Below are 26,700 nucleotides of genomic sequence, written 5' to 3'. Positions count from 1 at the left end.
ATTTGAAGAAATCTTGACACCCCTTACCACAATGACGATCAAACTCATCGTCAAACCATGTTTGTACAGAGTCTGTGGGATGTCAACAAGGGTGAGTCGTCGATGGACATTTCTCGAGTGAGTGACAGACAGACGGACACACACACACACACACACACACACACACACACACACACACACACACTGCTGCAACTGTGAAAGCGATATGTGTTTACATGACGTTCACTCGGTGGTGTACGTTTACAACGCAGGGGAAAGGGAATCTCCCACCTCATACATATTCAATAAGGCTTCGGCAGTCTCCGCGCCAGCTCATGAATAATTAATGTCTGTGACCTTTGGTGAAACTACTTCCCGCAGAGCATTCTCGCCTCTTAAGTGCCTACCGCAGCATTGTTGCTGAACACGGAAGAGTGCCACCACCGTTATTATTGCGCAATTCATTTCGCTGTCCCCGATTGCCTTGTTTTGAAATGCGAATATCTAGTCGAGACTTGTACTGGCAGTCTACTTATTTTCATTGCACGTACGTACGAGCGCCGAGCAAGCAATGACTACGGCTTGCTTCCGAAGCAGCAGTGATCCCGTCCTATCCCCTCGCCGCAACACCGCAAGGGAAAGCGATGGATCGGCGAAATCTATGGCAATGAATGAGGCGCAGGAAAACGAAGTTGACAAGAACGTAAACAACATGGACACCGGCCATGTAGTCGTGTGGGAATGGTTTTCCGACCATGGTCGGTGGCGGGCATACGATCCCGCCGTCGTCGTTGGACTCGAGGCAGCGTATGGAAGAGACGAGACTGTATCATTAGGGGACATCGAACCTGCGTTGTCATCGTACGAAATCGACTTCGCAGCGATGCAGCAAGTCCGCACAAGTACAGGTACCTAGTCCTTGCCCTTGTCCCATTTATACACACACATTATCACATGTTACACACACACACACGTAAAAGCAAGGAGCTTCAAACAGACTGGTTGAAGGCGTAATGAAACTCCTTTGGTACATGTAAAACTAAAAGTAGTACTAGTAAACGAAGCGAAGAAGTGTGTGGATGAGATCTTGAGAATGATATTCATGCCATTCAGTAAATATTAGGGAGTCTAACTTTGTTAGAGCTGCATTGTGTAAATCTACCACCAGTGAGTGATAAAAAGTATCAGAATTGTTCATGTGATTGTAGGCCTAACGGTTAGAGTTCTAGACTAGATCTAGACTATCTAGATCGATGTGATTAAATTTTACATGACACATGTCAATACATGTCTGTAGTGTAACTTTGTGGGAAAGTGCTCATGCTTGATTGAGTCATTTTTGTCTTGTCTCGCGCTCCCTCAGCTCATTCTGCCTGTGATTCCAGTGATAATGTATGGTTGTTTGTTTGTTTTTTAGGCGAGGGAAGCTAGTATGGTAGGTGTTCAACACACCGACCAGGTCCATATCAACCGACCGCGCACTATAATGGCATTGTGCGTACAGAAAGAAAATGTACGCATGGGACTACGCGCAACGGTGTTTGATTCTTCACTGGGCTACGCTACCGAGTAAAATGAGGCGAAAACAAATAGGCCTAAGTATTCCCTCTAAATTAACGAAATTTAGCAAAATCGAATAAGATTTATCTTGTAACTACATATAACTAGGCCTACCTTTGCTGACTCGTTGTTAGATGTAGAGTATCCTTCCGTAATAAATTTGACGATTTTGACCGCAAAATTGTCACCGCCGCTTATACGATCGTGCACACACGTTACACATACACATGACATAATTATTTTGTCGCCCGCTACGACCGTACGAGTTGTAGCAGAAACGAGAAATGAATGTGAAAAAGCAAACCGACTCATCTAATTCATTTTAATTACGATGAAAAGTTTCCCAATGAAAATCAATTCAAATTCATCAAACAGTCCTTCAAAAGTAATATCGAAGGATTCAAAATATATTCAAATATTATTGGGGAAAAAATGACGGCTGGAAAAAAACAGCGGCCTGTCAAAAAAACGCATTTAAGTGCCCTTTATACGTGTTGCCAGGGTGGTCAGTTGAAATGAACAGGGCAACTGAGTGCGTAAAAAATGACACCCCACGCGTTTGAAGCCGCCATCTAGAGCACGTACCTCAGATCGCATTTTCAGTGCACGCTTGTGAATCCGGAGTATTTTCTCCACACGTGAGTAAAATTTCAGGCAAATTGTGAGATTTTTCACGTTTCTATTGATAGAAAAACATTAGGTGGCCGGTATTATGAACACCCAACCATACTAGAATCTAGTACTAGTAGTAGAACTCTAGGTCGTCTACTCGGATACTGTCACTCAGTCTCTCGGATACTTAACTGCTACCAGCAGCCCCATACGGATAGCGTAATGCCATGGGGCTGCGGACTGTAGCATTCAGGATCATGACAGGGTATTATTGCGGACAAATATCAACTTAGAATCAAAAAATTTCTTCAATTTGAAGACTTACCAGTGAAGTTGAAGTGTTGACAGCAGGGTTCGTGCAATGTTTGGTTCTGTCAATAGTCCTTTTCTGTTCGAATTGATGACTTAATGTGACTCGGTCAAGAGGAACTGGGGAGAGCTACACTGAATTGACGGCCAGCGCATGCACACACAGCACATACGCACAAATTTCAAATCCATTGACTGGATAAGATGTCTGTGTGTGCATGCGCTGGCCGTCAATTCAGTGTAGTAGCTCTCCCAAAGCGGGAAACTGCAACATACATTTCCGTGCTGAGCAGCAGTCACGATACACGTGTTGCATGCAAGCATGCACCGCTGCTGCAGCGATCCCCATAGTATAACACGTAGGTTGCTTGTAAACAAGGGGGTCCTCGGCGCAGTTGACCAATCGTGAACATGTATTTCGATCACGTGTCTTGGTAAGCAACAAGGCTGTTTACGCGTCTGGGAGACGATTTGCATTTTAAACTTATGCATGTTTCAGACGAATTCATGAATGAAAGTGAGTAGCATGACTTCATGCCATGACCATATTTGGAATGAGCAGAGGTAGAGCTTTCTGTAGGCACCAAATGTGTCAGGGTTCAACACAATATCTAAGACACGATCGCCAAAAGAACAGTCATTTTTATAATAATGATAATAATAATAATAAGGTCTTATTTACCCAGGGTAGCCTCTTCAGTGTTGCCACTGCTCTACCAGAGGGCCCTGCTATTATTATTACCCTAGCGTTGCCAGGTACCCATTTATACACCTGGGTCGAGAGGGACATTGTGGGTAAAATCATCTTGTCCAAGGATGTAAGCACTGGGCGGGATTCGAACTCACGGTCCTCCGTTCGGGAGTCGGGAGTCTTATCCACTATGCACAGTGCCCCCACGTCATGACGGGGTATTTTTGCCGTAAGCGAAGGCGATTTGGTCTTTAGACGTAAGATTTTGGCCAACATTTGAGATTGACATCCCACTTTTCTCTTCAAAATTCCACATTTTGTAGGTTGTATTGCAAAATGTTGTTGATATCAATCAGAAACTTAAAAATTTCCCCTACAACGTGATACCAAAATGTCAATTTGGTCCCTGAGGTAGGTCATTTTTTGACCTTTTTCGGGCTGTAGCGCGAAATCACATTTGCCGAGAAGTTTTGGGTTTTGCCAGAGCGGGTCTCATATAGCCGTACGGCAAATCAGCTCATACACATTAGGTGACGTCACACAAATCCGATGTTTCTTGTAGCGAACGGAGCTACGTGGTCATGGAAATTGGGTGTTTTTTCAATCTCAAAAACAGTTTGGTGGTAAAGTTACATCGTCTAAAAGATATCAAGTTTTGTTAACTAGCTTCTTAGCTTTCCGTAGATACATGTATCAAACTTGTCATATTTCTAGATTTTCTATAAATTTCTGCTTTAAGGGCTTGGCATTGGCAGTGGCCCAGCGGCCTGGGGCCACCTGAAATAGATGCCAGGCCACCACTTATTAAGGAAAGATATGTGTTGGTGGCCTGATCGGGTCACCAAATATCAGTGCCGGGCCACCAAAAGAAAAAGTTAGTGTCGAGCTGTGCTGTTATGATGTCAAAATCTTTTGCACTAAGTGTCAGGTGTGGATCACAATCATTTGTGGCCTCTTTTGTCCAAGCATGCATATCATCACCCTCACACACTGTCACAGTCTGTATGTGTCCTTGTTAATTTGAGTTGGCACTCTGCAATTACTACATATACTGTAGCCTATTCCATCTTGTTGGCATGTCAGAATGGATATCAACAGACCATGTGGTGATGGCAATATAGATGAGTCTCTATCACGGCGTATATGTGCTGATGGTTTTGAAGGATGTGTTGCCGATGTTCAAGGACAACTTTTCCAATCAGTATTGATATCTTTGTGGTGATGGCAATATAGATGAGTCTCTATCACGGCGTATATGTGCTGATGGTTTTGAAGGATGTGTTGCCGATGTTCAAGGACAACTTTTCCAATCAGTATTGATATCTTTGCGATAAGGCTTGTCAACTAGCAAATCAGAGCAGTCATCCCTGTTTGGTACATTTGTACATTAATAGTGATCTATACAAGCATATATGCTCAAGGACAAAATTTTGCTTGGTTTCAATGGATTATCATAATAGATGGCAGAAATGCCACAGTGTTCAATGCCAGAAAACAGCATCCTCTTCTACTACAATATATACTAGATAATGTAGCTGACATGCTTTTGGTCTACATAAAGAGGGCATTTTTTTTTTTCGTATACAGTGCCATGTTTCAGACACGTCTTTTGTGTCCATGTAATATCATTGTGTCCAGTGCTGTCTACTTAATTGCATCCAGGATCAGAGAGTGCAGACTTTATCCAATTAACCAGAGTACCTGATTAAGTGGTCAACTGTTCAGCTGTGAATACAATCACAGGAAGTCCTAAATTCGGGTGCTGCCCAATAACCAGGAATGGCTTATTATCTCATCTACCACTATGCTGAGACTTCTGGTCAAAAAATTGATTTGTTTGTTTACTTTTAGAGTTAATCAAAGCATGATTGTACATGTAATTTGAACAATTTTTTTTTTTATCATTTTTTAAATTGTGGAATGACTCAAGGTGGGTGACCAATATAAAACCCAACCTTCATGGTAGAGAATGTCCTGGTTGGCAAACAACCACGTTATACAGAGAGGGATCCATATTCAAGGTTTAAGTGTGAGGGTTATTTAAGAATGAGTTTTATTACTGGTGCAATGACTTGAGGGTGACCAATATATGATACCTAGATCCTTCTATCTTCGTGATGGAGCATGTCCTGGTTTGTAAGCAACCACATTATACCCCACATTATACACGGATCCATTCCAGCTCAGGATATGTTGCAATTCCCAGCATGCAATTAGGTATCATCAGTTGAGTATCATCACGAAAGAAACAATTTTTCACAAAAACCAAGATGAAGATCCGAGACTGGACTTCACATTTTGTTGGATTCAATCAAAGTAACAGAGCTCTTTCATTTTTTTTTTTTTTTTTTGATATGGGTGGGGGTTGCTATTCATTAAATCTAAATAGGAATGGATATGAAGTGGCTCATAGCATCAGTGAGGTAAAAATTTCAGACAAGTCAATATATGTGTGTGATGGAAACGTAACCTCTACCCTGACTGTTTTAAGACCATTTTAGGCAGGAAGGAATAGGGTCAGAGTATGACAGAAGTGTTGCAGTGGAATAAAAAAGAAATTTGCATGGCAAACACTCTTCATCCCCAAAGCCACACATGGCTTTGGTCTTTTGAGCTGAATGTTAACACCCTGCAAAGACCATATATATATATATATATATTTTTTTTTTTTTTCTGGATGTCAAAAAAAGATACAAAGAGCTCAGTGCATGTATGCAACCAATAATCATTTGACATTGTATCTATGCAACTGTATGTCACATACCTGTTTCATACCCCAAAGATGACGCAACATGTTCTCGAAATAGATTTCTTAAGGAAAATATAAGGGTTTGGAAAAGAAAGGTCTGTACTGGTTAAAACTCCAGTTTGAATGAGTTATGAACTTGCTGTGAAATATTTATACCGCAATCTGGCACGATAACGATCGTGGGTGGTAGATCTGAGATTGAAAGCTCCATTATTATTCATCCCCGGTGAACAGTTTGGTTGATCATTCAAGGAATTTGTCTCCGCAGAGGAACTATGAATACAGTTAGTTATCAGTCATATGAAATTAGAACCATTTTTTTTTCTTTTGGGAAGGTTGCAACTTTTAGCTTTAAATTTGCTTTTAGTTTCTTCTCTTTTTGTTTTGTTTTGTTTTGTTTCTTCCGGCTCACCGTTTTTCCTTTTTTTTTTCACTCTATTTTTCTGATTTTCTCAGGTAAAATTGCTTATTTCTTTTTCTGTCTTGTTCTTGTTGTTCTTTGTCCTTTTTCTCCATTTCCTTTTCTGGTTTCTCTTTTCTGCTTTTTTCAGTCCTTTTCCTTGTTTCACCCTCTGCTTTTGTTGTTTCTTTTTTTTGTCTTCTTCCTCATTCTTCTACATTTTTTCACTCTCCCTAGAAATGCTTTCCTCTGTCTCTTTTTCACTCATGGCTGATGTGTCTTTTATTATCATTTTTTTTTTATTGTTGTGCTGAGGTCGAATATCTCAGCTAATTACCAGCCTCTAATTTCCCTGTCATCAAAACATGAGATGAGAATGAACAAGGTTTGATAAACTAATTTGCAAGTGCAAGCCTTTCAAGCTTCTGCTTATAGTTAAATGCCTCTCCATACTCAAGTTGTCTCTTAAATTTAACAAAAGCAACAAAGAGATACACACTCAAATTTGAAAGCTTTTTCTAAAATCTGTGTTTTTAGCTGCAGTATGAAAACCACTAAAAATACCCTTGACTCTCATGATGATACCCATCAAGAATATTTTGTTGTTGTTGTTGAAACTCAGGACTGTTTAGTGTTAATTTGCTTCTGTAGCCTGTTTGAAGGGTACATGAAAAAAAAAATCCCACAATGCAACATTCCACATTAGGTCCACACATTTGGATGCCTGGGGTCACAATCCGGTGCATGTTGTTAAGGCATTGCCAGTGTGGAGATTTTTATGTGTTCTATGTGTAGCCAACAGCCAAATTATCATTGTTTTGGGTTTTTGTTTTTTGTTTTTGCCATGTGTGTGAATGCTAGCAGATAAGGTTATTTATTTATTTATATTTATTTATTTGTTGGTTTATTTTGCATCAAGATGCATTTAATTTAATTTGACTTCATTTGTTTTCATTTTCAACAAAGAGTGTCAGTGTGCAAAACATAGCATGAAGAATGAAAAAAAAAATGTATATTTTACATCCATCAAAATATTATATAAACACAATAAATTGAGGAAGACATACAGAAATAGATGCAAACCGCTAACTTTAATAAACGGGAATGCGGCTGTTGGCAGGAGTTCACTAAAACCACACAACTAAGAAAGTTGTGACACACACACACACAAAAAAGTACCACATGTTTTCAACTAATCAGAGGGTGATAGAAAGACTGGTGGCATAAAACTCTTTCGAATTTGAGCTATTAGCTTTTTAGTGGCGTGGCTAGTCATGGTCAAACATGATAGCTTTATACGGCATTGTACTGGCATTCAATGTAGATAAAAAATTTTTGTGAGCATATTACTGTAATATGTGAATCTTGGCTCGCAAAATTCATAAGAGTTTCATGCATGAGAAAAATTTTTGTTTTACAGGATTAAAAATGCAATGATGATGTCATCACCTCTTGTTAGCATCATTCTGATAGGTTTTATTTCCGAGAACCAACGGAAATATGATTGATACAACGTATGTCCCTTTAAAGGGATAGTAAGATTTCATATGAGATGGGGCTTCAGGGTTCCATCTTTTTTTTCGGTTTTTAATCATTTTTTTGAGATAATGAAAAACTTCTTTTGAAATATGAAAGAGCATATAATTCTATAAGGAATTCAAAGTTTATTTGAGGGAAGTTGTTTTGAAATGGCTGAGATATCTAAAACAAAACAGTCCTAATAAAAGGTGGGACCCACCTTCTATTAGGATCACTTTGCTCATTTTTTGTTTTTCATTTTCATTTTATTTCAACATGGTAATAAAAAGGAAACTTGCTCAGCCATTGACTGTTATTCTGCAAGTCCTTGCATATATAACAGAATGAAAACAGCGTATAACAATGATTGAAAATAAGAACAGAAAAAGAGAGAGAAAGATATCACAAAGAAAGAGGAAAAGTATATCTACATATAACAGCACATGAAAAAAAATACAGACATTGACAAGAGATTGACATAAAACAAATGTCAATAATACTCATCGCCTAACATATTAGGAAACTTTATGATATATTGATATGATATAATATATATAATGCTGCTGAAATTATTAAAACTCACAATCTTGATATTATCTGGAAAATCATTCTACACGTTACATCCCCTGTATTGCAAACTCCTACGTTTGAAATTAGTTGAAAATCTACATAACTCAAATTTTAACATATTACATCTGAAAAAGGATCACTTTGCTTTATACTGTGTTTTTGGATATGTTAGCCATTGCAAAACTGATTTTTAATCAAATTACCCTTGAATTCCTCTTAGAATTGTATGCACTTTTAACATTTCATAAAGTGATTTCTACTAGGCATCTTGCAAAAAGAAGTTAAAAGCTGAATCCTCACCTTACCCAATAACTAAGCTGTTGCTCCTCTTTAGCTGCCCCCCCCCCCCCATCCCACTCCTTTTCTCAGCTCAGTACTCTGTAATTGTGAGTAGATTCTACAGAACTGTATGATGTAGTGATTTACCCTGTTTTAAAATGGAAAATGGAAAGCAACTGATTTCCCTGATATCACTACGATATCGGACTGGGGATCATTTAGTCGAAAATTGTCATTAATGTTGCAATTTGTGTTCAATGTGTTGTACGTCGTGAAGTGGAGCTACATGTGTGCATGTTGTATTGTCAGGCGATCCCTCTCTCAATTTTTCCCTCTTTTCAATTTTAGTCAATGTAAAATTCATCAGCCAGCTAAAGCTGCCAAGTCCCCCTGATTCTGCGTGAGGCTCAGAGAAACTTTGTTGATCAGTGTATATCATCGCTTCATGTTCTGACGAGTATGCAGAATGGGCCTCCTGGGGTCTGGATGTAATTTTTCTATTATTTATGTGCGTGGTATGTAAAAGTGATGTAACAAATGAGTTCTGCACTGATTGCTTTTTGGAGCCACCCAATTCTGATGTGTGAGTGTCGCCTGCCTTACGACCACCAGTTTTATCATGTGTGTATGTGTGTATGAACCAGAGAGCAGTAGATTGATTATAAATACAGTATGAATTGCCTGGAGAATGTAGTTGTGTGTGCTGAATTCACTCTGCACATCCCTGGAAATGACATGCCTCCTAGGTTATTTGCACAGATTTTGTCTTTTTTCTGTAGTAAACATTTTTTTTTTCATTGACTACTATAATTCATGAAATTTGTCACATTTCGTATCCCAACTTTGGGATCTCTGTTTAGTAATTCTTCTCTCCTTGCAAGAAACCATCTCGATTCAGCACTAGGGGTTGTGCAGTTTTAATGCAGTTATGGATACATGTTGTATGTTTGCTTACCAGGTATTCATAGTCTCCCCTACAATTAATTTTTTATGAATATTATTGTCCTCCATACGTCATTAAAAATATACCAGGGTATGACTGCTAGGCTGCTCTCCTTTTTTGTCATGTAGGTTTGTGAAGCATCCAAGGCAATGTATGTTCTTTGCAACAATGGTATACAATTTTTACATCAAATTGTGTGCTCTAGACAACAGCTACATATTGTAAGAAGTACGTGTATGTTTTAACTCTATTCAATGCAGTGTGGTCATTGTGTTGCCTGATGATAAATTCGTAGATTGCACACTCGACAGAATCTATAGTTGATTAGAAATATAACATGTCTGGTAAAGGGAAAAATTCCTGTAATTACTTTCCCGAGATTGGAATATAAATCCATTGCAGACTCATATGAGGGCTAGTGAAACTTGGAAGTGTTACAGCCAAAATACAGTGTATGTCCCGATTATTGAAAGCCAGTTATGATGCCAATTATGAAGTGGTAGGTGATACCAGGGAGGGTCACCTTCATGGCGATACTCCAGGAAACATTGTTGCATTGAATTTCATTGCACCTACACAGAAATTTCATTCCCATTGAAGAGGTTCGTGATCATTGAGTGTGCACAGTACTCACATGCATGTACAATCACATACGGTGTATACACGCGCGCGCACACACACACACACACACACACACACACAGCAGCAGCAGCAGAACAATAACAATGTTAATTTACAGTTAATGTGAGGCCAAAGACACAATTTTGGAAATAAGCCACAAAAATGTAAAATGATAGAGCCTATTTAACAACAGGCCCTTGCCTGCTTTAAAAGATTATTTTGATATCATTGTCTCTGTGGGGAGTGTACGAGCTAATGGTTAGTGTGTCATTCACATTCACAGCTATAGGGATGGATTACACACTTACACAGCTTCCTTCTTAGTCACAAATGTGTGTATGTTATTACCTGTATACTGTGTGTGCTGTATGATCTACAGTATTTTGTACTGTTAATAGCCATGGTCATCGATTGCAGTGTCCATCAGCATCATTTGTATGGCTTCCAGCATAGGTTAACATCAATGTAGCAGATCAATCAGACTGAAATTTTTTGAAATATTTCTTCATTTTCTGGACTTTTCTTCTTGAAAAAAGAAAATGTGAATGAGGGAAAGTTTCATGAGCTCCTTAAATTCTCATTTGACAGGAAGTTGTCAAGTCTACGTTTGGTGACTATGCTTGACTCAAGTCTTATTCTGGGGAGCTATTTTATAACCTATTTGCAGATATCTACACACTGTATGTAGTGCGGTGATGGCCGTTTTGTTAGTGTAGCTATTTTTTTTTTTTTTTTTAAAGTTAATGCTCAACCAAGGACAAAACGTTCAGTCGCATTTCTTATGTATACTATTAAAGCCCTCATTACAGCAGCTACCTATATTTTGAAACTTTGGTTTCTGTTGTGCAACAAAAAGAAAAAGAAAATTACATAAGAAATGGCATTTAGGACATGGATATTTTTGGCAAAAACATGATTAAGAGTAGACCGCAATCATGGTTCAGTCTTTATACAGTGTACACTTTGTAATTGAATAAGGGGCTCTTTATCTTCACAAAAATTAAAAACCCATCGGGCATCCCTTCTTATCATTATGATGTAGACCAAGGGATGTCGATTCTTTGGACTGATGAATTCCAAGCAATATTGTCAGCCCCGGGAATCCAGGTTAAGTGTTTGGGGGTTAGAGATAACTTACTCTCGGCTTTCTCTGCTCGTCGATAGGAGAGCGGGGGAACATTATACAATATAGCCCATGGGGCTGAGATTGTGGGCTGTATCGATTCGGGACGTCGGATTCAAAACAGCCATGGGTATCACCTGCCTCTGTCTCTCCAGCACACGAGATGTTGGTGGCAAAAGCGGAAAAAAGTTTGTGCGCACGACGGATTCTCCAATGTGTGATTGACTTGATTATGAAACGAAGAACTTCCATACACAATATTTGTTTCATTTTTTTTTTATAGTTTAATATAGTTACCGAGACTGGTATTGCTTACAAGTTCTAAAATTGTGCTCGTCTAAAGTTATGCTTGTCTTCTTGCTCCCTGCACTTTTATCCGACATATTGAAATCAAAAGTTGTTCTAATCAGGAATGCTTACATCAAGTCTCAAAAGTCTTTCGGGTCTGGTTTGAACAAAAGAAAAATTATCTTACTGTCGTATTGTGATACTCTGAAAGTCTGCCAAGTATATCATGATAAAGGAAACAAAAGGAAGATTATCTTATTCAATTAGCTTATGTGAAAGTGAAGGTTTTTTTTTTCTGATTTATATGCATAAAAAATTCATTTGTCTTTTTTCTATTCAGAGAGGGTGTTTATAGCCACAAATGCAGGGATTGTTGTAGTCATGTGGTATCGCTGCATAGGAGAAGAAAGGCATGATCTCACTGACTTAAAATAAATGAATACACAATGTATGATAACACTGTTGAACTTTGTGCTGTGTACGTGAAGACTGCACCTGAAACTGCAAGTAATTCTTAAAGAATAGAGAGAGCTTTTGCCCTCCAACCTCCCCCACCCCCATTTTCACTTGCCCCCCCCCCCCCCTACTCTACATCATCTTTGACTTCCTCTCTTTGGATAACGGACAAAAACTGATAAACGATAGACTGGGGAAAACGAAAGACAAGGAAGAAAAAAATCCTCTTGAATTGAAAGTCTTGGATCTAAACATAGCCTGGCCAAAGTAAGGGGAATGTTTATGAAGATTTTTCCTTTTTTTTTTTTTTTTTTTGAGGGGGAGGGGGAGGGGGAGGGGAGGGGGAGGGGTTGAGAGGGAAATGGTATGAATCTCGCATACATAGCTCTGGTGACGTAAGCAAGGGAATTCAGCAGTCATTGCCTCCCGCTACTCTCCAAGAAACTTTGAGGGGCGAGGGAAGGAGAGTGGGGGAGAATGTGCTGGATCTGAGATGGAGAGAGAGAGGGAGCGAGTGATACAAACAAAGATGAACAAGAGAACAGACAGACGGTGAGTAAAGAGAGAGCATATCAAATGATCCCTGTTCATACAAGATGTAGTTATCGGCCTGAATCTCCATCTTATTCATTATCCTCACATTCTGTCACAAGCAGAGCTTGTAATGTTGTAACTTGCCTCCTTTATTGAGCAAAAGAAAAAGAAAAGAAAAACAAATGAAGGAAGCATTGAACAGGTCACATCTTTTTAGATACCGGTAATTTTGAGCATGTACTGCCTCCTTCAGAGCAAAAGATAAAGAAGAAAAGAAAAAAAAATGAAAGAAGCATTGAACAGGCAATATTTGAACAAATAATTTGGGACTATGGGCAAGATTTGACTACAGGTACACACATATCTTTTGCTTGTTTCATTTATCAAAAAGCTGTCTCAAGCTAGCACATACAAATGTGCAATTTCTTCCCGCACTCTCCACCAATTATATTTCAACACTAACCATTCCATATTATGTAATTATAATGTAACTTCAGAATTCCTAAACGAATTCCTATTCTGAAAATGCCGAAATGACTAATGATTTTATATCAAAGCTTTTGGCTTACAATGGCATGTGTTCTTTCTAGAGTAATTGGTACCATTCTGTTTCCTTTGAAAATAAAATTGTATTTTAGTTTCTTTCATTTTGATTTGCTGTGACATGGTGCATACCCTAGCCCTCCCCCCTTCCAAAAAAAAAAAAAACACAACAACAACAACAAAAAACAGGAAGATAACCCTGTAATATTTTCCATGTTATAAAAAGATGAAATTGATTTACGTATGTATTTATGAGTTCGTAACTGTCCATTAGATGTGCTTTGAGCTTTAAATGAAAATAGCTTTGAATTTGAAGTGTGATTTACCAAGAATATCTAAACATATGATGTCCCTGTCTGATCAACCCTCTTAAATTAGGATTAATTTCTTTTGGCTTTCAAGCAACGCTAAGCAAGTGCTTCATTCACCCACAGCAGAGACATCCTTCCTGAGAATAGAAAGAAACCTTGCACGTTCTTTGCCTTATTACCGGCTAGTCATGTGACCTTGCTGGTGTTCGTATCAGCAGTATGTTGCTCTACTCCAGTGTTGTGTTGAACTAGCATTTGCGGGATTTGTTTTAGGACCGCGTTGATGCTTCCCTGCACCGATAAAATGGGACAGCGGAGGATTCTGCGAGGAGCGACCTTAATGCGTTAATGGCAAGTCGTAAAACTCTCCCCTCCTCGACAGAGCGCGAGTCACCTTCTCCTTGTAACCAAGGGAGAGCTAAATCGCTGCAGAGACAAGAAAGAACAAAGACAAAACGCACATGATCAGATCTGCTTTTGGAGTAAATTATGCTTGTTTGTTCGTGTGCTACTTTTCTTGGAAAGGATGAAAAACCTGGTGAAGTATTGGTGAGAAGTAGTTTAGACAAACAAACAAACAAACAAAAAGGGGGGGGGGGAACACAAAAATGAAAAAGAGCTGGAAGTCTTGATTTGAATACAGTTTAACCAAAATCAGTTTTGTCCATTGCACCAGCTGATTTTTTTTTTTTTTGTATTACACTAACTGGCTATATGAGTGAAGAATTCATACATTTTGTGAGTTAAAAATGTGGGTTATTTTCATGAATAATACACTCTATTTCAAAAGCACTTTTAACCAAATTTTATTCTGAAAAGCTTATCATGCTTTAAGGGAAAAACAAGGCTCATTGCTTTGTTAGAAGTTTTCCCTGGTTTGAGCAAATAGCTTTCACTGTCCATCAGTATGCAGGGTATAGGCCCCTAACCAGTGTCTTTGGCTCAAAATGCATGAGATTCTTGAGGAAGTGCTACAACTAGATGGGACTATATTTGAATGCATCATGCTCTTATGATTGGTAGGCTGATGATATTTTAATAGTCAGAGCTGATTGTATGGATCTCTCTCATGAAGTCATGATGTTTAGCGCTAAAGGGTAGTACTTACCTCTGCTTGAGAAACAAAGACACTGAACCAAATGAATAAGAGCAACAAAGACACAAAACCAGTGAGTAAGAAAACAAAAAGAAGGAAAAAGCAACCAGCATTTTCAAATCTGTGAATATATTTACTGATGCATAAATTGCCTGTAGCTGTTTTGGTAGGGAATGCTTTGATATTGATTTTTGCATTTGATAATTCCTAGAAACCAGGTAAGCAAGCCTACATGTATGTCTGCTTTATTGTTAGAACCCATTTTGCTCAAAGCACTATCAAAGTCACACACACACACACACAATGTTATGTCATAGCGTGAAATATAGGGTTTTTGTATTACATAACCAATTCCATGGTTGTTACGTGATAACAGAGTAAGGATCCGCTCCAAGTTCAGTGTGAAATTTAGCAGTCAATGGAGGAATTTCATATTATGGGAACTGGTGAGATTTCATGAAAACCAAACAGAAATTGAGAAAGATGTGGAATCATTCAAGTTGAGCATGCTCTCACTAAAACAGTGATATTTGTCACAGTGACAAAGTGTCACAGTGTCACAGTGACACTCAAAATGTTGCCAGTGTGACTGCAAATTTCTTGCAAAAGTTCCCATTTATACTAGGGATATTTGAATGCTCTCACCTGAAACTTCACAAAGTTTGTCATATGACCAGTCCATCACCTGTTTGCGGGATCGATTGGGCAGTGTCTCTGTAAGATGTACCTGTGTGCATTGTTATGTCACAATCATTTGCTGTACTCTTTCTTTTTTTCGCATGCACATGCACTCGTGACCCAAAACTTCGAGAACTTGAATATTTGTTTGAATGACAGTGTGGATGGACAACCAAGATTACATAGACTTTGCATCTTAAACTGCAATTTTTTACCAGTGTGACCACTGCTACTGAGTCAAAGGAAATGAGACTGTGAGTCCATTTAAATACTTTCCTCCTGATGGTACAAGGTTTGTTTCAGTTTGTTTCTGTGTGTGTATTTTTTCCTTTTTTTTTTAGTGTTAGGGAAAGCAAAAGGGGAAGGAAGGACTTCTGAACAAAATGCTGAAACTGAGATCCATAAAGATTGAGAACTTCCTGTCATTTCCACTCTATGCAGATGAAACTCAATGAGAATTAGTCCACGGACAGATGAAGACAGAACTACCCCGGGGCACAGAATACACTGAAACTGGACATTTTTATATAGGGCGGGAAAGAGATATTGTTCGGTTCTCCCAGTTTTTGTAGCGACTGGCAGGTGATTGCACGAGATTCATGAAGAAGAATAAAGGGATACTCCGTGGACCTACATTGTAGTTTAATACTCCTTTGTGGTTGTCATGACAGTGTACAAAGGAAGTAGATGTGTGTATGTTGGTTGGTTGGGATAAAGTAGGCTGTCTTGGTTAAGATCATGGAATGTTGTCAGCCTTTACCGAATAGCTGTTGTTGCTGTTGTTTCACCTGCTTGGCGTGTAGTCTCTTTTGAAAGCTGTCTTTATTTAAATTTCTTTCTTTCTTTCCCCACAGGGGGGCTGGATAGTTAGGGAATTTGCTTGAATCTTTTTTATGCCGTGAAAAGTCCTGGAGTTGTGGGAATTGTTTTTAATCATTACAGTTGTGTAAATAATGATTGCTAGCTAGGATGATCATGCCTGTTTTCTATGTTACACTAAAACGTGTTCATCTTTCAGTTTCCAAAGTTTCACCCCTTTGTGTACAGGAAACTTGTGGGGTGCCTACAAAGTCTATGAAGATTTCAGTATCCTACAGGAAAAACGTTAATAATGCCACCGACTGCCACTGCCCTATACTGCTCCAGGAAGCTCTACATACGTAGGCAGCAATCAAGACAGATTGCATTACTGTACGAGCTGAAATTTTCGTGGTGGTTTTATTTTTGCGAATTTCGTGAATCGCCTTTGAACCGCGAAAATAACAACGCGCAAATAACTAAGTTCAGTTAGACCCTCGCGCGAAATTAACAACACGCGAAAATGTCCTCCAAGTAGCAATTTGCGAAAATATCTGTTCGCGAAAATTTCAGCTCGTACAGTATTAGCCGTTTAGCGTGCCTTTCAAACAGTTTTGCAGAAAACAAGACGGTTTCACATCCAAATCCTTGTATGACATTTCAGTCAGAGACAGCAGTGCATCGTCGTAGACATAATTCCGGGAATTATGGTAAGCCGGCAGCGTGCATGAAATCGGCAGCGAAGAAGCGTTTACATCGACTTGCATACATGCATTGAGGAGCCTTCTGTGGATTAAGTGCACGCATTGGCTCCATATCACTCTGTTTATTCGCAACCCATTTGTGACAAGCAGAAAGCAATTATGTCTTGTCAAATACGCATCAAGATATGAAAACCAATTCAATTCCTGAAGATGGTAATGTCACAGACTTTGCATGCGTGCACACTCAGTCTGTATACTTGCTACGTATTATAAAATGCTATGCTTTGAATAATCCAAGTCTCCCAGATTCTGTAGGATGTTTCCTGCAGATGTACTTTTCGCTACATATCCTGACAAGATTATGGCAAAATTATCCTGATTTGGAATAATTCCTTTCCACTTTATGTAACACGCAAGTAACATGTTCCCGAACACTCTGTAGAACCTCCCTGATTTCACAAGAATGTGATCATCCTGTATGCTTCACTCCTAAAGTCGTTTTGGCAGTTTTATAATTCTTGACATGATATCACAAACAGCAAAGACTCATCGAATAATCAGTTCTAGACTGTCACTAGCCTATAGTCCAGACATCTTTGTCTCTTTCATTTGTGAATGATAGTAGCAGTCTCTCTATTTTAAAGATCTGGGCCTGTTTGCCCGTGATACAATTACTTGTCACAGTTGTGCATAATATGGCCATAACTGGAAATCCATTCATCCAGTGAGTTGTTGCTCCTGTAACGTGAAATTCAGGGAATTGCAAATAAATGCCCCTGTTCTGCACTTAGTTTAAAATATCCTTTCTTGAGAATGGCTGACATGCTGACAGTTGGATGAGACTATTTTGTCATAGAAGGGTCATATTGGTCACATGATTATGACATCATTAATGTTAGACCTCTCATTAGTGGACCACTTAACACAGCATTTGATTTTTTCCCTGTAAAAGACAGGGAAATTGTTAGTTACTCTGCTATAGCTAAAATACCAGAATCACACATGTCACCATTTTTTTTTTGTATGCTCAAATCTACATTATTCCTCTTTTCACAAGGATTGCAAAATCAATACACTTATACTTCACCTTGCATCATTATTTCAGAATGGAAACTTGTGGAAACTTTGATATGCCAGATTTCCACATTTGGAATGACAAAGAAGCCATAATCATAAGGTAGATTCTAGAAAGTCCTGAACATTTGTTGATCCCTTTTTGTTAATGTTATACAAAAATTGCATCAGAATCACATGACCAAGATGTCTGTTATTAAAAATAAATTGTAGACAAACTCAAAGCTAATGAATGAAGCATGTCTGTTGCGCTACACTTATGTTTTCAATTTGATTGTGACATAGGCTGGAAATGAAATACAATGTACAGTATGTACATATAAGCCAACCTCCGATTGTCACTGGGGCTAGGATTCTGATAGTGATCACAGAGGTGATTTAAATTTTCCCCCTTTAAAATTATATGATTTTACCTTTTGTACCTTTTTATATGACTTTGAAAATGTTTTTATTGTTACATTTCACATTTATTTAAGGTTTTTTGTTTGTTTTGGTTTTGTGCTATGTACAGCATGTAGGCCCCCTACTGTACAAAATAGATGATACTGGAAAGCAAGGCTGACAACAAAGGCTATAATCAGCTGATGTTCAGTTTAGGTAGACAAAAAACAATGACAACAACAACAAAGAGTTACCCCTGGAGTGCAGTAGAAACTAGGCTACCGCTGTGGTTTTCACAGGGAGCAAAATTCCCATCAATATGCTAATGAGCGGTTTAGTTTGTGAGTGATGATGCCTATAGTTTAGTTTGGAAGTGAAGAGGGAAAGAATTCGTGCAAAACCGCTGAATGGAAAAGTCGAGGGCTGTGAACACTTACTTCTAAATATAAATTTTTAAACTTAGGTAGAGGATTCTTTTTTTTTTTTTTTTCAGGCTGGATGTGTAACCTCTCTTGTATAGTGCTTTTCAACACAAAAATATTGTATGTGAGTGTGGTTTCAGTGGCTGGGTTTGGGTAAACTTAAAGCTTTTAGGTTATGCGAGCGAGAATGGCCCTTCACACGCGGACTCCATCCAAGATTGCATTTGATGTTGGTATAACTTGTCAAAGTTTTGGTTCCAATTATTAATGCAGAGTTTAACATACAGTAGTTCATATAGGGCCATTCTCGAGTGCAAACACCTCAAAAATTAAATTTTTCAAGGTTTTAGTCCTCTTTTCACTTGAAAATATTTTTGATACTTCAAAAGCACACTGTAGATTGATCATGTAATGACTGCTTGTCCATCTTCAATTTGAGAAGTCATCACAAGTATTGATCCCTATTGAAGGAATTGTGTGACATTGTGCAAATTCACGCACACAAGGCTAAAAAAAAGAATTCATGTGTACATGTTCTTTGTTGATTGGAAGATTTGTGTTCACATTGGAAAGACTGAAAGTGAAACTGCTTGAATCTTGAAGGATCACAGTATTTCAGTATGAGTGGTAAATGGCTGAGATGTTCTTCTGCAAAGAGTTACAAAGCATTCGATTAAATATACATGTATGGGGCTTGGCTGTGTTTACACTTGGCACAAACTTATGATGCTTTGGGGGGGGGGATCCCTTTTATCAAACTATCCATGACTTCTAAACTAATTAAACTACTGTGAAAGTGGATATTTTTGTGTGTGTAATTTTTCGCGCTCGGCCAGGTAAGATTGGTTTAGCATGTTTCTGATTCCACAGAGTCAAGACATGCGCTATTGCAACATAAAGCAAGCAAAAGTATTTGTGTGGTTTTATTTTCGCGCTAGTTTCTGGTTGTGCAAAATGCGCGAACATTTCCACTTTTACAGTAATCATGAAATCTTTGGGTGAAGAGCATGCACTTACGGCTGTAACTTTGAGGTTTCAAGCCAAAGTTTTTAAACTACATGAGCATTCACACAATCCTTGCATATCAAATCCTCTGTAGATCCACTATCATCAACGTCAGTTCAGTGACAGGTAATTTTGGAGTTGAGCCAGTCCAGTGTGAATGTCACAGAGATTTTCTGAATTGACATTTTCAAGGGTTTGTTGTTGTGAAAACTGATGTCAGATATTTTTCTACTTTCTTTTTAGGGTTTGGAGGTTTTGACACACACACAAAAAAGAAGATAATGAGAATATCCTTGGAGATGTGCCAATATGTGAGGCATATCACACATTAGTGATGTAAATCCAGCCTCAGTGAAATGTCACACATTCAAAAGAAAAATAGAAAAAAAAAATGAGTAGACAAGAGATAGCTATATCCATGGTGCAAATGAAAAATTCAAATCTAGATATGAATTACAGTTGAACTCGCATAAGTCGATCTTCTCGGGACTGAGCAAAACACATCGACTTATTGCAACTGATTGACAAATTGCCCTACATCGACGTAAATAAGCACTGAATTGATCAGTGTTTTAGTAGTAGCCATGATAAAAAATCATGGGCGTACATACTCGAGCAGGATTCGAACCTACGACCTCCTGATCACCGGACAGGCGTCATCTCCACTAGACCACCGAGCTTTCGCCCGACAGCAAGTGTTGGTTCTAATCCTTATAGCATGCAGCGGGTACTGCTTTGTTATTCAAATTCATGAATTTCTTCCGTCGAGATGTTTTCATTGCAACTGATTGACAAATTGCCCTACATCGACGTAAATAAGCACTGAATTGATCAGTGTTTTAGTAGTAGCCATGATAAAAAATCATGGGCGTACATACTCGAGCAGGATTCGAACCTACGACCTCCTGATCACCGGACAGGCGTCATCTCCACTAGACCACCGAGCTTTCGCCCGACAGCAAGTGTTGGTTCTAATCCTTATAGCATGCAGCGGGTACTGCTTTGTTATTCAAATTCATGAATTTCTTCCGTCGAGATGTTTTCATTGCAACTGATTGACAAATTGCCCTACATCGACGTAAATAAGCACTGAATTGATCAGTGTTTTAGTAGTAGCCATGATAAAAAATCATGGGCGTACATACTCGAGCAGGATTCGAACCTACGACCTCCTGATCACCGGACAGGCGTCATCTCCACTAGACCACCGAGCTTTCGCCCGACAGCAAGTGTTGGTTCTAATCCTTATAGCATGCAGCGGGTACTGCTTTGTTATTCAAATTCATGAATTTCTTCCGTCGAGATGTTTTCATTGCAACTGATTGACAAATTGCCCTACATCGACGTAAATAAGCACTGAATTGATCAGTGTTTTAGTAGTAGCCATGATAAAAAAAATCATGGGCGTACATACTCGAGCAGGATTCGAACCTACGACCTCCTGATCACCGGACAGGCGTCATCTCCACTAGACCACCGAGCTTTCGCCCGACAGCAAGTGTTGGTTCTAATCCTTATAGCATGCAGCGGGTACTGCTTTGTTATTCAAATTCATGAATTTCTTCCGTCGAGATGTTTTCATTGCAACTGATTGACAAATTGCCCTACATCGACGTAAATAAGCACTGAATTGATCAGTGTTTTAGTAGTAGCCATGATAAAAAAATCATGGGCGTACATACTCGAGCAGGATTCGAACCTACGACCTCCTGATCACCGGACAGGCGTCATCTCCACTAGACCACCGAGCTTTCGCCCGACAGCAAGTGTTGGTTCTAATCCTTATAGCATGCAGCGGGTACTGCTTTGTTATTCAAATTCATGAATTTCTTCCGTCGAGATGTTTTCATTGCAACTGATTGACAAATTGCCCTACATCGACGTAAATAAGCACTGAATTGATCAGTGTTTTAGTAGTAGCCATGATAAAAAATCATGGGCGTACATACTCGAGCAGGATTCGAACCTACGACCTCCTGATCACCGGACAGGCGTCATCTCCACTAGACCACCGAGCTTTCGCCCGACAGCAAGTGTTGGTTCTAATCCTTATAGCATGCAGCGGGTACTGCTTTGTTATTCAAATTCATGAATTTCTTCCGTCGAGATGTTTTCATTGCAACTGATTGACAAATTGCCCTACATCGACGTAAATAAGCACTGAATTGATCAGTGTTTTAGTAGTAGCCATGATAAAAAATCATGGGCGTACATACTCGAGCAGGATTCGAACCTACGACCTCCTGATCACCGGACAGGCGTCATCTCCACTAGACCACCGAGCTTTCGCCCGACAGCAAGTGTTGGTTCTAATCCTTATAGCATGCAGCGGGTACTGCTTTGTTATTCAAATTCATGAATTTCTTCCGTCGAGATGTTTTCATTGCAACTGATTGACAAATTGCCCTACATCGACGTAAATAAGCACTGAATTGATCAGTGTTTTAGTAGTAGCCATGATAAAAAATCATGGGCGTACATACTCGAGCAGGATTCGAACCTACGACCTCCTGATCACCGGACAGGCGTCATCTCCACTAGACCACCGAGCTTTCGCCCGACAGCAAGTGTTGGTTCTAATCCTTATAGCATGCAGCGGGTACTGCTTTGTTATTCAAATTCATGAATTTCTTCCGTCGAGATGTTTTCATTGCAACTGATTGACAAATTGCCCTACATCGACGTAAATAAGCACTGAATTGATCAGTGTTTTAGTAGTAGCCATGATAAAAAATCATGGGCGTACATACTCGAGCAGGATTCGAACCTACGACCTCCTGATCACCGGACAGGCGTCATCTCCACTAGACCACCGAGCTTTCGCCCGACAGCAAGTGTTGGTTCTAATCCTTATAGCATGCAGCGGGTACTGCTTTGTTATTCAAATTCATGAATTTCTTCCGTCGAGATGTTTTCATTGCAACTGATTGACAAATTGCCCTACATCGACGTAAATAAGCACTGAATTGATCAGTGTTTTAGTAGTAGCCATGATAAAAAATCATGGGCGTACATACTCGAGCAGGATTCGAACCTACGACCTCCTGATCACCGGACAGGCGTCATCTCCACTAGACCACCGAGCTTTCGCCCGACAGCAAGTGTTGGTTCTAATCCTTATAGCATGCAGCGGGTACTGCTTTGTTATTCAAATTCATGAATTTCTTCCGTCGAGATGTTTTCATTGCAACTGATTGACAAATTGCCCTACATCGACGTAAATAAGCACTGAATTGATCAGTGTTTTAGTAGTAGCCATGATAAAAAATCATGGGCGTACATACTCGAGCAGGATTCGAACCTACGACCTCCTGATCACCGGACAGGCGTCATCTCCACTAGACCACCGAGCTTTCGCCCGACAGCAAGTGTTGGTTCTAATCCTTATAGCATGCAGCGGGTACTGCTTTGTTATTCAAATTCATGAATTTCTTCCGTCGAGATGTTTTCATTGCAACTGATTGACAAATTGCCCTACATCGACGTAAATAAGCACTGAATTGATCAGTGTTTTAGTAGTAGCCATGATAAAAAATCATGGGCGTACATACTCGAGCAGGATTCGAACCTACGACCTCCTGATCACCGGACAGGCGTCATCTCCACTAGACCACCGAGCTTTCGCCCGACAGCAAGTGTTGGTTCTAATCCTTATAGCATGCAGCGGGTACTGCTTTGTTATTCAAATTCATGAATTTCTTCCGTCGAGATGTTTTCATTGCAACTGATTGACAAATTGCCCTACATCGACGTAAATAAGCACTGAATTGATCAGTGTTTTAGTAGTAGCCATGATAAAAAATCATGGGCGTACATACTCGAGCAGGATTCGAACCTACGACCTCCTGATCACCGGACAGGCGTCATCTCCACTAGACCACCGAGCTTTCGCCCGACAGCAAGTGTTGGTTCTAATCCTTATAGCATGCAGCGGGTACTGCTTTGTTATTCAAATTCATGAATTTCTTCCGTCGAGATGTTTTCATTGCAACTGATTGACAAATTGCCCTACATCGACGTAAATAAGCACTGAATTGATCAGTGTTTTAGTAGTAGCCATGATAAAAAATCATGGGCGTACATACTCGAGCAGGATTCGAACCTACGACCTCCTGATCACCTACGACCTCCTGATTCGAACCTACGACCTCCTGATCACCGGACAGGCGTCATCTCCTGTCCGGTGATCAGGAGGTCGTAGGTTCGAATCCTGCTCGAGTATGTACGCCCATGATTTTTTATCATGGCTACTACTAAAACACTGATCAATTCAGTGCTTATTTACGTCGATGTAGGGCAATTTGTCAATCAGTTGCAATGAAAACATCTCGACGGAAGAAATTCATGAATTTGAATAACAAAGCAGTACCCGCTGCATGCTATAAGGATTAGAACCAACACTTGCTGTCGGGCGAAAGCTCGGTGGTCTAGTGGAGATGACGCCTGTCCGGTGATCAGGAGGTCGTAGGTTCGAATCCTGCTCGAGTATGTACGCCCATGATTTTTTATCATGGCTACTACTAAAACACTGATCAATTCAGTGCTTATTTACGTCGATGTAGGGCAATTTGTCAATCAGTTGCAATGAAAACATCTCGACGGAAGAAATTCATGAATTTGAATAACAAAGCAGTACCCGCTGCATGCTATAAGGATTAGAACCAACACTTGCTGTTGGGCGAAAGCTCGGTGGTCTAGTGGAGATGACGCCTATCCGGTGATCAGGAGGTCGTAGGTTCGAATCCTTCTCGAGTATGTACGCCCATGATTTTTTATCATGGCTACTACTAAAACACTGATCAATTCAGTGCTTATTTACGTCGATGTAGGGCAATTTGTCAATCAGTTGCAATGAAAACATCTCGACGGAAGAAATTCATGAATTTGAATAACAAAGCAGTACCCGCTGCATGCTATAAGGATTAGAACCAACACTTGCTGCCGGGCGAAAGCTCGGTGGTCTAGTGGAGATGACGCCTGTCCGGTGATCAGGAGGTCGTAGGTTCGAATCCTGCTCGAGTATGTACGCCCATGATTTTTTATCATGGCTACTACTAAAACACTGATCAATTCAGTGCTTATTTACGTCGATGTAGGGCAATTTGTCAATCAGTTGCAATGAAAACATCTCGACGGAAGAAATTCATGAATTTGAATAACAAAGCAGTACCCGCTGCATGCTATAAGGATTAGAACCAACACTTGCTGTCGGGCGAAAGCTCGGTGGTCTAGTGGAGATGACGCCTGTCCGGTGATCAGGAGGTCGTAGGTTCGAATCCTGCTCGAGTATGTACGCCCATGATTTTTTTATCATGGCTACTACTAAAACACTGATCAATTCAGTGCTTATTTACGTCGATGTAGGGCAATTTGTCAATCAGTTGCAATGAAAACATCTCGACGGAAGAAATTCATGAATTTGAATAACAAAGCAGTACCCGCTGCATGCTATAAGGATTAGAACCAACACTTGCTGTCGGGCGAAAGCTCGGTGGTCTAGTGGAGATGACGCCTGTCCGGTGATCAGGAGGTCGTAGGTTCGAATCCTGCTCGAGTATGTACGCCCATGATTTTTTATCATGGCTACTACTAAAACACTGATCAATTCAGTGCTTATTTACGTCGATGTAGGGCAATTTGTCAATCAGTTGCAATGAAAACATCTCGACGGAAGAAATTCATGAATTTGAATAACAAAGCAGTACCCGCTGCATGCTATAAGGATTAGAACCAACACTTGCTGTCGGGCGAAAGCTCGGTGGTCTAGTGGAGATGACGCCTGTCCGGTGATCAGGAGGTCGTAGGTTCGAATCCTGCTCGAGTATGTACGCCCATGATTTTTTATCATGGCTACTACTAAAACACTGATCAATTCAGTGCTTATTTACGTCGATGTAGGGCAATTTGTCAATCAGTTGCAATGAAAACATCTCGACGGAAGAAATTCATGAATTTGAATAACAAAGCAGTACCCGCTGCATGCTATAAGGATTAGAACCAACACTTGCTGTCGGGCGAAAGCTCGGTGGTCTAGTGGAGATGACGCCTGTCCGGTGATCAGGAGGTCGTAGGTTCGAATCCTGCTCGAGTATGTACGCCCATGATTTTTTATCATGGCTACTACTAAAACACTGATCAATTCAGTGCTTATTTACGTCGATGTAGGGCAATTTGTCAATCAGTTGCAATGAAAACATCTCGACGGAAGAAATTCATGAATTTGAATAACAAAGCAGTACCCGCTGCATGCTATAAGGATTAGAACCAACACTTGCTGTCGGGCGAAAGCTCGGTGGTCTAGTGGAGATGACGCCTGTCCGGTGATCAGGAGGTCGTAGGTTCGAATCCTGCTCGAGTATGTACGCCCATGATTTTTTATCATGGCTACTACTAAAACACTGATCAATTCAGTGCTTATTTACGTCGATGTAGGGCAATTTGTCAATCAGTTGCAATGAAAACATCTCGACGGAAGAAATTCATGAATTTGAATAACAAAGCAGTACCCGCTGCATGCTATAAGGATTAGAACCAACACTTGCTGTCGGGCGAAAGCTCGGTGGTCTAGTGGAGATGACGCCTGTCCGGTGATCAGGAGGTCGTAGGTTCGAATCCTGCTCGAGTATGTACGCCCATGATTTTTTATCATGGCTACTACTAAAACACTGATCAATTCAGTGCTTATTTACGTCGATGTAGGGCAATTTGTCAATCAGTTGCAATGAAAACATCTCGACGGAAGAAATTCATGAATTTGAATAACAAAGCAGTACCCGCTGCATGCTATAAGGATTAGAACCAACACTTGCTGTCGGGCGAAAGCTCGGTGGTCTAGTGGAGATGACGCCTGTCCGGTGATCAGGAGGTCGTAGGTTCGAATCCTGCTCGAGTATGTACGCCCATGATTTTTTATCATGGCTACTACTAAAACACTGATCAATTCAGTGCTTATTTACGTCGATGTAGGGCAATTTGTCAATCAGTTGCAATGAAAACATCTCGACGGAAGAAATTCATGAATTTGAATAACAAAGCAGTACCCGCTGCATGCTATAA

The 26,700-nt window shown here is 39.9% G+C and overlaps 1 protein-coding gene across 1 annotated transcript in view; it reads left to right on the top strand.

Annotated features, from left to right (window-relative positions):
• Nucleotides 1–550: 550 nt before the first annotated feature.
• Nucleotides 551–26,700, top strand: part of LOC140227452 (E3 ubiquitin-protein ligase DTX4-like) — a 72,944-nt gene continuing 46,794 nt past the window's right edge. The window contains exon 1 of the mRNA XM_072307857.1: nucleotides 551–887. Coding sequence (XP_072163958.1) covers nucleotides 551–887 — 337 coding nt within the window. The remainder of the gene's footprint in view (nucleotides 888–26,700) is intronic.

The sequence above is a fragment of the Diadema setosum genome, chromosome 4 (genome assembly GCF_964275005.1).
Source record: "Diadema setosum chromosome 4, eeDiaSeto1, whole genome shotgun sequence".
NCBI lineage: Eukaryota > Metazoa > Echinodermata > Echinoidea > Diadematoida > Diadematidae > Diadema > Diadema setosum.
This window is presented reverse-complemented; position numbering and strand designations above follow the sequence as displayed.